The 12,500-nt window shown below is 41.7% G+C and overlaps 1 protein-coding gene across 5 annotated transcripts in view; it reads right to left on the reverse strand.

The window, feature by feature from the left end:
• LOC135111577 (sprouty-related, EVH1 domain-containing protein 1-like) overlaps positions 1-12,059 on the reverse strand; it is a 30,125-nt gene extending 18,066 nt beyond the window's left edge. The window contains exon 1 of one of the 5 annotated variants that reach the window (XM_064025020.1): positions 11,274-12,059. In XM_064025020.1, the coding sequence (XP_063881090.1) occupies positions 11,274-11,293 (20 nt within the window). In that variant the 5' untranslated portion in view covers positions 11,294-12,059. Of the gene's footprint in view, positions 1-4,030; positions 4,099-10,279; positions 10,449-10,893 lie in introns of those variants that run through there. The other 4 variants (XM_064025018.1, XM_064025021.1, XM_064025017.1 and 1 more) reach the window with 4 other exon arrangements.
• Positions 12,060-12,500: the final 441 nt, after the last annotated feature.

The raw sequence follows: 12,500 nt of genomic DNA on the forward strand, positions 1-12,500 counted from the left end.
GATAATAATTATGAAAAAGAAGGAAGAGGAAGAGAAGAAGGGCAGCACACAACGTATTTTTAAACATTTTTGGCGTCTTATTTCGACTACTGTACTTTCAACAGGCTCTAGTGCAAATAATGAATGTATTCAAGCTTCCTTTCATTCCTCACGTGAGAGTTCAAGAAGCATCCCACAATGTCAATAGGAAAAACACTCACTAGAACTCGTACAGTCATCTCAACAGCCTTTGATAAGCAGTCCTTACGAAAGAAAAGCTTTAAGAACACACACCACACACAACCTCGTGGTGAAGGGCATGACAAACACATCCACACCCCACGTGACTCCACTGGACACGCCCCCAGCCACTCCCGTCCTCACAGCGTGGCCTAACAAGGGGGACAATCTCTGATGGTAAGAGGTTTGCACGTACCTCTCTCCTCTCTCCCTTCTCTGCCTCCCCTCACTCATCACCACTACCACCACCACCGTCCTTCTCTCTCCCCTCACTCATCACTACTACCACCACCATACTGACTGACTGTCTGACTGACTGACTGACTGACCACCTCCTCCTCCTCTTCCTTCTCCTTCATCACTATTACTGAGCCACCACAAGCATCACCATAATCACCACCACCATCACCACTATAGTTTATTGTGCTTTGTGGTGTAAATATTTTATTCACATTGGATTTTCTAAATATATGATGCATTCCTCTCTCTCTCTCTCTCTCTCTCTCTCTCTCTCTCTCTCTCTCTCTCTCTCTCTCCTCTCTCTCTCTCTCTCTCTCTCTCTCACCACGAAGACTTGCTCATAGCATATTAATTCTACGAGTAATAGTAATATGAAATGCACGTATGTCATTGCAAAAATAATATTAGGCGTGTACAAACACCTATTAATCTGTAATGCTTTGTTTTTTTTTCATATTTCAAAAATAATCAAACGCATTAACAAATAACGAGGAGAGAGAGAGAGAGAAGAGAGAGAGAAGAGAGAGAGAGAGAGAGGAGAGAGAGAGAGAGAGAGAGAGAGAGAGAGAGAGAGAGAGAGAGAGAGAGAGGAGAGAGAGAGAGAGAGAAATACCACTACAATCAACATAATGCAAATTAACATGTGTATAATAATATCTTTAAAACTAATTCTTTAATAGGGAAATACGCACATAATTGCTAATAATTTCTACAATATAAAAACGCATAGAAATTGAAGTAAATAACGGCAAGAACTTCATTTAGTTAATACAGTCCACTCATCAATATAACATTCTTGAAACCATTAGGTAACAGTATTAGAAACAAGACAGGTAACGTAGCACCTGCGTCACTCTGGCAGCTGTAACACTACTACTACTACTACTACTACTACTACTACTACTACTACTACTACTACTCTCAATTTCGGGATTGCATAACCGGAAAAGTTTATCTGTAAAAAAAAAGTTTCAATTAATCACTCATTTATTTCACCGCACTTGGAAAACCCAAGCCATGAATTGCTGGTGTTTGTCAAAGTGTTTCCGCTGAGTGAATCCTCCGCTGGTGATATGCAGTGGTGTGATAAGCCTGGAGTGGCCACGGGCATTCAATGAGCGAATGAGGCAGTGACAGTAAAGGAAGCCAAGGTGACCATAGACCCGTGTTATACCTGTGAGCTGACTAAATACACGCGTGGGGCATCCCCGTGTATTTGCCAACCTATACGACTGAGACTTATAAATGGCCCTGCTTTTTACACACACACACACACACACACACACACACACACACACACACAAAGATGACGTGTATCTAGAACTACGACAATCTTTATATTTTCATTTCAGTTCAAATAATCTGATGTCAACAAAGATATGCCTACAAGAAACTATGACAACATATTATCTATTCTTCTACATCTGTAAATAATCAGTAGAAATGAAGCATACAACTCGTGGACTGCATCTTTATATTAACTTTCAAATCAGTTTAACAAAGACATACCAACAACAAACCATGGACGACTGACCATCAACAACTGCCAATATTAAATAGAAACTAAGCACACCACAATACAACACCACACATCGACTGCAACAGAACCCAACTCGTGTAGGAGTACTGAGGATCTGATTAGAAGGTATCAGTGAGCCAGCGTGACGCATCGTGTGGCTGAGTGAGGGAGGTCTGAAACGTGAGCCTCTGGGAGTGTGTAGTATGTGCAAGGAGAGGCGAGGGAAACACAGACCCGTATTCAGATTTCAGAAACGCTCTGCTCTCTCACCACGACTGTTTTCCAAGGCCACACTGATGATAAGCCGGGTTCTCGAGAATGAGTCTCCTGCTGATAACGTAGAAATCTTGGTAATCTGTCACTAGAACCATAACAATATCCTTAAAAGCCCGTGTCACTTCAACTAGAGCCTTTTGAATGCAATAGTACGAGAGATGCGGCGCAGAAGTGTTTCACAATATCTTCCACAGTACGAAAGTGTGAGTGTGAGGAGGGTGAGTGATAAAAGGGAGGTGTGTATTGGAGATGTGAGAGATGAGTGTGTGAGGAGAGATGTGACAGTGATAAAAGGGAGGGGTGCATTGGAGATGTGAGAGATGAGTGTGTGAGGAGAGATGTGACAGAGTGAGAGAAGTGAGGCAGAGGGTGAGAGAGGGGAAGAGGAGTAGACAGGGAGGATTGGCAAAAAGAGGGAGAGAGGAAAGAGTTTCAAGGACAAAATGTTAATACAGTGATTAAATTTGTATTCGTCACTGTCAGACAAGTACTGTTCCCTGGTAGTAGTAGTAGTAGTAATAGTGATAGTAGTAGCAGTAGTAGTGGTAGTGGAAGTAGTAGTAGTAGTAGTAGTAGTAGTAGTAGTAGTAGTAGTAGTAGTAGTAGTAGTAGGAGTGATGATTAATAATAATAATAATAATAATAATAATAATAATAATAATAATAATAATAATAATAATAAAAATAATAAAAATAATAATAATAATAAAAATAATATAAATAATAATAATAATAATAATAATAATAATAATAATAATAATAATAATAATAATGATAATGTCTTAAAGTTGAAAAGAAAAAAAAAACGTATATTTTGCTAAATGGCATCTCTCTCTCTCTCTCTCTCTCTCTCTCTCTCTCTCTCTCTCTCTCTCTCTCTCTCTCTCTCTCTCTCTCTCTCACACATTTTGTTCTGCCATGGCTGTTAAATCTTCACTCTGATGATCTCACAGCGGCAATCCAGCACAGCAACCACAGCACGGCACAGCACGATACGTAGATACAAGACGCCACACTACAGTACACGCCCCGGCACATACAAAACGCACTCCGGCACACACACACACACACACACACACACACACACACACACACACACACACTACACACACACACACACACACACACACACACACACATTGCGGCAATAAACGCTAGTTCCAGCTTAACTCAGATGAATGAAAGGGAGGTGTCGGTTAATTTAATTTTGCTGACACCCAAATAAGTCTCTCTAGTTGGGATGTCCTGCCACCCTTTCCTTCATCTCACTTTGGTGTGTGTGTGTGTGTGTGTGTGTGTGTGTGTGTGTGTGTGTGTGTGTGTGTGTGTGTGTGTGTGTGTGTGTGTGTGTGTGTGGGGAGGATTTGTTTACAGTTACTAATTCTGACAGTAGTTCTTGTTGGATTATATATTCATGAAATTCTAGAAACGTATATTCCTAATATTAAACTGATCTGTGTGGATGTACTGGTAAAGACACCGAATGTTACATAATTATATTTGTGTTATAATAGGAGATGGGAATGTCATGTATAGTTTTAAGGTCTAGTCTAATTTATTATAAAGTGTAAAAATGCTATGGTCAATTAATTGTGTGTGTGTGTGCGCGTGTGTATGTGTATGTGTGTGTATGTGTATGTGTATGTGTGCGTGTGTGTGTGTGTGTATGAGCGGCAAGAGGCGTGGCATCAGCACTCCAAACCACAAAACACTGACACCAAACATCTGCCCGTCACAAATCACGTCCTTCGCCACAATACACGCAATCGGAAATGCCTCGAGAGATGACGCGACGCACAGCTGAAGGGGAAGCTGCTACTGCTGTGTGTGTGAGAGCCTCGGCCAAACTGTCACTGAACACACTTAAGAAGTATAACGAAGGATACATCTCGAGTACAAATTTTCCTACTTTCACAACCATTTGATCCACGTGTGCCAGTGTGTTAGAGGTGTGTAACCGGCGTCTTGTGTAACTCTTGTCCCTTATTTTGAAATGATAAGGCCTTTCATCCGGACTTTCTTTTTAACGTCACAGGTGAACAGACCGTTTCTTATGGTCGTCTCTTTCTTACATAAAGCATAATCCTTATTAAACATTGAAAGCGTCTTCTGTTAACTCTTGCCGTATTTTGAAACATTCTGCCTCTCATCCAGACTATTTCTTAACGTCAAGGGTAAACAGAAGGTTTCCTATGGCTGTTTCCTCCCTTGATAATGCTGAACTATGACTACACTGTTACCGGAATCATGAAAGCATCTCCTGTAACTCTAACCTGTATTTTGAAACCCTCTGGCCTCTCATTCGGACTACTTTTTAACCTTACAGATGAAAAATCCGCTTCTCATGGCTGTTTTACCCCCAAAAATGCACAACCATGATTGAACTTTTACTAGAATCATGAAAGCGTCCTTGAAAACCTCACGCAACTTAGAGCAGTTCAATGGAGTCGACATAAGACATTTCCTGACACGTTGAGTTGCTGGTGTTGGGTTAAAAAATGCCGGGAGGTGGTGTTCTCAGCCCTTCGCTTCCTCTAGCTTGGTGACACCAGCGTACACGAGTGCATATAGAGTGCATGAATGTGCTGACCAGTGCTGATTGGCCTTCTCTGGTGATTGGTTAAGCATTTATTGGGCCTTCAGGTGGGAATAGATAGTTGTTTCATACAGCGACTGCCACGTGTAGGCCTGATGGCTTCTTGCAGCTTTTCTTGTTTTCTTATGATCTTACGTCCTTCCTTATCAGCTTGGCCAGTTCAGTTCAGTTGTTGGTCGGGAGTGTAACCTTTGTATCCGCACTCTCTGATGTTCCTTCTGATATTTTCTTTTCATTATATTCTTCAGCTCTTGTTCCCTCTTCTTCTACATTTCAAATACTATTGTCTTAGTTTCCTTGTTTTTTTGTTTTTTCTAAACGTTTCTGCGTCTCAACACGGTGTTCACAATCATTCACTGCAAGGTACTGGTGTTTTCAAGCGTGGTTTCGTGATTACGGTGATGCTGGACAAAAAAATAGCACAGGCACAAGCGACAGTGGGAACTCGACTAGTCATCTCTGCAGTCTTTAAAAGCTGTAGTAATAAAAATAAAGCGCTTAAAATCACATGCCCTCGCTTCTGTACAGTGGGTTACTTCACTTGTAAATGTGTACTTAAGACCATGTTGGCAACTGAAATCGGTAGCAGTGTAAACAAACATCAGTATTTTAAGTTAATGGATCTATTTGTAATATACGCATTTCTTTTATTTCTGTAATCATAACTTGTATTTATTTATTATTACCTCTGTTTATAATTTTTTTTTTTGGAATAGCATGTCCAATCCTCTAAGGAAATTACTACTACTACTGCTACTACTACTATTATTATTATTATTATTATTATTATTATTATTATGTCATATGTTTAGGTGTGTGTGTGTGTGTGTGTGTGTGTGTGTGTGTGTGTGTGTGTGTGTGTGTGTGTGTGTGTGTGTGTGCTGAAGGGGGGGTCCTCCTATGTTCCTAACTAAACCAGTCTTTACATAACATTATCAGCCTCTTAAGTCAACGGTCCAATTACTCAACATGGACCCAGAGATGTGGCCACAGTACACGCGAGCAATGGCACAAGGCGGACAGGTACTGATGGCCAGGCTTGTATTAGGATAAGCCACCGCATTAGTAACGGTACAGTTGACGCTTCACGTGTATCATGAGTGTTAAGTCCCTAAATTACAGTACCTGCCTCAGAAATTAATGGAGTATTTGAGAGAGAGAGAGAGAGAGAGAGAGAGAGAGAGAGAGAGAGAGAGAGAGAGAGAGAGAGAGAGAGAGAGAGAGAGAGAGAGAGAGAGAGAGAGAGAGAGAGAGAGAGAGAGAGAGAATGACGAAAAGTTAAAGGGATGAGATAAAATTAATTACAGAAGTACGTATAAATATTACCAATAAAACTTTTCTTGACTCTAACTGGGTATCAAAAACATCAGAGGACGGGCTAACACTAATTCTATCACAAAAGCACAGATGGACCTCTATGATACTAAAAATAATTCTTACATCGTTTTAAATTCTCTCTCTCTCTCTCTCTCTCTCTCTCTCTCTCTCTCTCTCTCTCTCTCTCTCTCTCTCTCTGCATCAAACCAGTCCCTCCCCTTATAAAGGATTGTGAAATGATGAGTTTCTCCAGTAAAGGCTACACATCCAGCAACTTTTTTCCCTTTTTTTTTCCTCGTGTCTCCTGGTGTGTGTGGTTTGGATGGCAGGGTGTGGCTGGGTGTGGCGGGGCGAGATGGGGTTAGATAGTACGAACAACATTGTCTGCAGATTTTCCTACTCTGTTATATACCTCATGTCAACCCCCATGCCCTTCTCGTTATACAATACTAGGTGGTGTCTTTCTACGATCATTTTGTCAGGTAATCTAAATGGAGCGCAAGTATGTAGGTAGAAATTTACTCTGGGATTGAATCAAACAATATATTTAGCAGTTACAGGGCATCGCAGAAAATGGGGAATGGTTAACTTTAGAGAGATCACAAAATAGGTTAAAATTGTTAGGTTCCAGTTTGAATGATATTAAAATCGCCTTCATTCGCTTGCCAGTACTACAACAATGCGTACCAACAAATCACAGTAGCTACAATAACAAAAATAAATAAATAAATAAATAAATAAATAAATAAATAAATGAATAAATAAATAAAAATAAATAAATAAATAAATAGAATAAGTAAATAAATAAGCATATAAACAAAACAATGAATATTCACCTAACTTTACATTCACAATTCCCGCAGTGTTTATAGTCAAGTTCTGGTATGAATGATAAAAAAAAAAACGCCTTCATTCTGTCGCCAGTACTACCAAAACGTGTACCAAGAAATCAAAGTAAACACTACAATAACAACAGCAAGTAAATAAATAAATATATACGCAAAGCAATGAATGTCCACCTAACTTTACATTCGCAACGCAGTGTTTATACCCAAGTTCTGGTTTGAATGATAAAAGCGCCTTCATCCGGCCGACATAACCCGCAACACGTTAACTGGCAGAGATATTACTGGATGAGGCAAAAACCCGGTGCGTCAAGTCACCTTAATAATACTACGACTCATTCATAAAATTATACGAGTTCACCAAACTGACACCTCAAGGTAGAGAGCGCGGCTGCCAGACGTAGACCAGCCACACCTCACAACACAACACAAGCAAGCAAGCAAACAAGCACGGAGATGATAATGCACCAACTGCCACTTAGTTCTTGGAATGTTATGGTTTCAACGTCGCCTTAATGGTCTGGTGCTTCACTAGCGGTCAAGAAAGTTGTTAAGTAGTTATTTGAAACATTTTAACGCCTGTAGTTTAATTTCTGCTTATGTTTATGTTTCCACTTGACCCTCTCAATGTAATGGTTTGTACTTGAGCTTTACTAAATGCTCCGGTGCGCTATTATCAACTAAAAAGAGTAATGGGGTAGTTAGTTTAAGTCTTTCAGCGTCTGTAGCTCAATTTCTGTATAATAAAATCGTTTCTTTTTCCCACTTAACCCTTTCAATATTATGGTTTCTGTTTGATCTTAACTAAATGGTCTAGTACATTACTAACGGCAAGAAAAGACTGATGGAGTAGGTAATTATAATATTTTAGCGCCTGCAACTATGTGGTTTAATTTCTCCATTTCTATTGTCACTTAACCTTTGGATGTTATGGTTTCTATTTTAATTAATCATGGTTTGGTGTATCACTAATGCCAAAGGAGTATTGGAATAGTTAGTTTAAGCATTCTGTCGCCTGTAGTTTAATTTCTGCATAATAAAAGGCGTGTAGTTTCTATTTCCACGTAATCTTTCCAATGTTATGACTTCTATTTAATTTAGCATGGTCTGGTGCATCATTACGAGCAAAAAACAAAAGTAATGGGATAGTTAGTTTCAACCTTTAGGCGCCTGTAGTTTAAATTTTGTATAATGTTTCTATTCCCATTTAAGTCTTTGAATGTTGTGGTTCCTACTTGACCCAGCATGGCTTGGTGCTCCACTAAAGGCAAAGATAGTAATTAAGTCGGTAGTTCTGATCTTTTAGCGCCAGTAGTTTAATATCTGCATAATAAAACAGTTTCGAGAGTCTCAAATGAAAGAATGTTATGGTGTCACTAGCAAGTGAAGAGTTAATGTATAAATAACGAAAAGAAGATGCGCAAAGAGCAGATGGATGTGATGTTTGCTTCACTGACAACTGGTCTGGGTATAAACATGAGAAGCATTAAGACTTATCATGTGCGTGGTAAGTTATAATAATAAAAGTTCATGTGAAGTGAATCCTAAAACTCACAACACACGTGTCCTGAATAGAATGGACCAAATCTCTTGACAGTGAGCTTAAACATGTCTAAGATATGATGATTAAGATGAACCTTGAACCCCAAGGTATAACCTCCATCATTCACCACACACACACACACACACACACACACACACACACACACACACACACACACAAGGGCATACATACATCCAAAAAATAGTATCGAAGCTATTTTTTCGGGGGAGGGAAAAGAATAAGAAAAAGACAATCAAACCTTGTAACCATTAAGTCTGTAATCGCTGACTGATGGCGCTTCTGCTATGGTATTTCTTCCATACTTAAAAAAAAATAAATAAAAAGACGAAACAGCCACAGCAAAAATGCTAAGAATTGTGTTGATGACAATTTCATGTTTATGGTGCTTGTGTTTACAAAGTCGTGTTGTTTATTGAAGACTAACATACAGTGAAGGCAACGACCACTCACTGTTACTTCGAAATCATGCACACACACAAGAGAGAGAGAGAGAGAGAGAGAGAGAGAGAGAGAGAGAGAGAGAGAGAGAGAGAGAGAGAGAGAGAGAGAGAGAGAGAGAGAGAGAGAGAGAGAGAGAGAGAGAAACACACGTGGCATGCAAGTAATCCTAAAATGTGGTATTCCTAGTAGTAGTAGTAGTAGTAGTAGTAGTAGTATAGTAGTAGTAGCAGTAGTAGTAGTAGCAGTAGTAGTAGTAGTAGTAGTAGTAGTAGTAGTAGTAGTAGTAGTTTATGGTGATACTGAGAGTAATAGTAGTAGTAGTAGTAGTAGTAGTAGTAGTAGTAGTAGTAGTAGTAGTAGTAGTAGGAGGAGGAGGAGGAGAAGGAGGAGGAGGAGGAGGAGGAGGAGGAGGAGGAGGAATATCGGTTAGTAGTAGTAGTAGTAGTAGTAGTAGTAGTAGTAGTAGTAGTAGTAGTAGTAGTAGTAGTAGTAGTAGTAGCACCACCACCACCACCACTACCGTGGTACTACCACTGCTACTACTTATGGAAGCAAAAAATATCCGAGCTTGAGAAAAATATTGCTCCCTTTCACACACACACACACACACACACACACACACACACACACACACACACACACACACACACACACACACACACACACACACACACACACACACACAAGGAATAGTGAGGATGGGGGTGGAGGGCACACATGATCAATAAGTGGTGGGTGAGAGCTTGTTCTTCTCCCGGGCACCTGTACTGAAGACCAGCCCTCACTGCGCCATTCACAACTACTGACTCAGCCTTCACCTGCCCCGTGCCCCACCCCGCCCCGCCCAGCCCTGTCCTACCACTACCAAACACGCCACTATTATCATTATTATTGCCATCATTTCTATATAGTTTGCTAAAGGGCGGTGTGGCATAGAATAGGTCTCACTATGGTTACCAAGCAAAGGTTTATGGCGGTGTAAGATGAATCGTGCTTATCATTCTTCATACGCACTAGAGAAGTCCTCAATTCATGTCTGTAACTTGTAGACAGCGTATGCATAAAGAGTAGCAAAGGCGCTATATCTCGAGAGAAATGTATTACTTTTACTACGTTGTGGTTATTTAATTTCTCTCTCTATATCTGATCACACACACACACACACACACACACACACACACACACACACACACACACACACACACACTAGAAAAAACCACAACACCCTTATAAAATATAGCACCCCGACAGTGTTCACTCACACAGCAGGAGGGGCAGCATTGAGTTTCATTGAGATATCGTTCACCGGTAAACCCCGGGGCTGACGCGGCTTGAGGGAGAGGGGCCGACCGTTCATAGCGCTGGGGCGAGATTTATCAATGGGCGGGCTGGCCGGCTGGTGGTGGTGGTGGTGGTGGCCTCCCGGGGTCCCTTATCCACGGAGGGCCACCAAATTAATGAATGGACGCCCCCTAGACCTGACACTGTGACTTTTCTTTCACCACCACCCGCCCTCAGGTTCTTCTCTGAATGCACTGTCAATACACTATGCCAGTCACCAGCTACAGTCCACCGTAGCAGAATAAAGGCATCAATTCTCTCACTACGAGTCGCCGAGGCTTGTCATTGCCACACAAACGCACATACACACACACACACACACACCACTAGGGTCGACACCACAAGCCACATCGGGGCAAAAACATGACACTCAACACTGCCCTAAGCAATGCACGAGGCGCAAAAGGAACACCATGGCACTTCACAACACTCTGGGATGAATGAGTGAAGAAAGAAAGGATCAGTTTGACACTTACGAGATGCAACACAGGAGGGGAGAGATGACTGAGGGTAAAAGTGGGAAAACTGTACTTACTGTGTGGTCCGCGAGGGCGATGAGGCTCTCAGTGGGAAATGCATTGTTAACTTTATACATTACAAAGCTCAGTCTTGCTTATAACCTTCGTGTGCCACCAATAACTATAGAGACACCGCTTTGTGGGTAACTGCAAGTGACAATACGGGTGTGTAACATGTACTGAATTCCGGCTTTTTAATACGAATGCACGTCATACGATGATTCTGGCGTATAAATCACTTCACTTCACTGCCACCGAACATTTACCAACAAAGCGACGTCCCCAGAATCTTTGCGAGAGAAAATGGAGGCTCGATGAGGCGACCACCACCAATGTTTTAATCATCATTTTCACTAGATTTATGCCGTTTTTCATGGTTTACATTGGATATACTTACTCATCATTTCCCTCTGTCATGTTTTATATAGTACAGGTGGCTATTTTGGCGTTTTATTGCCCTCTTGATGCACATTTTCATTGTAACTAAACTTCATGGAAACACCCAAACACAACACGACGATCTGAAGTCACTCGCGCAGGCCGCCTCGCGCAATCAAAAACTAGTCCCACACAAAACTCCCTCTGTGTCTCCGACTACCACTGGATAACCACACCAATTGTACTACTTTCACATTATTCAGGAGTGGAAGGTGGCTGGATCATCTCCGCACTGTGAGTGTACTTAGAGGCAAGGACTGCGGCGGAGGAACACACAGCCGCCTGCCGCTTGCCACTCTGCACTACAATTTTCTGAATGCCACTGACCTTCGCCGCTTCCCAGATACGTTCGGTCGGGGCTCGTTTTCTCTCTGTTACACGTATATCATTAGCGTAACTTTGTGCAAGGCTGGTTGGATGCCGTAATGTTCTTAGTTGGACTGGAAAAAATATATGTGTGTTAATATTGAATTTACGTGTGTATATATGGCAGGCATTTGGCATTCGGAGATAGAGGGAGTCGTCACTTTACATGAGCGAAAATTACTCTTTAGGCACCTGTACGCTTGTCTTCCTTTAGTTCAATTCAATGATGGCAGGACATTGATGGCGGGACACCGTATTCGCCCTCCTGCCTTAGCTCTACACTCCCCTGAATGTAAACCTGTGTTTCGTCCACGCCAAAACACACGCCGAGGGTCGCCAATCCTGCGGGTGTGGTTTGGAAGGATCGAAAAGTAAAGCTGCACTAGTCATTCATGGTGAGAGAGATTGGGAGGCATGAATGAATTGGTGAGGGTGAGCCTGCTACCGGCGACCCACTTTTTTTTTGCTTTATTACTATCCCGGGAGAGGTGGCCACTTAGCACCCACTTTGCCCCCGACGCAGCCATGGGTTCCTAAGGGCGGTGGGTGAACGCTGGGAGCACAGTAGAGGGAACAGGCGCCACACAAATATCTCTAGAAAAAGGCCTGGTTACCGCGGCCAGGAAGCGAGAGGCTGGGAGAGGAGAGAGGGGCCAAGGGGCGACCAGGGAGAGGGAGAGTAACATCCTCCACTGGCCCCGGGAGGAACAGGGGTGCACGTCAGTTAGCAATTAGTCTATTATACGTGGAATTTCCGGTACATAATAACACATTAGCAGCCGTAGACGTATTACATGTATGTATGGTAGAAGTTAAATAG

Source organism: Scylla paramamosain, chromosome 22 (genome assembly GCF_035594125.1).
Source record: "Scylla paramamosain isolate STU-SP2022 chromosome 22, ASM3559412v1, whole genome shotgun sequence".
Taxonomy (NCBI): domain Eukaryota; kingdom Metazoa; phylum Arthropoda; class Malacostraca; order Decapoda; family Portunidae; genus Scylla; species Scylla paramamosain.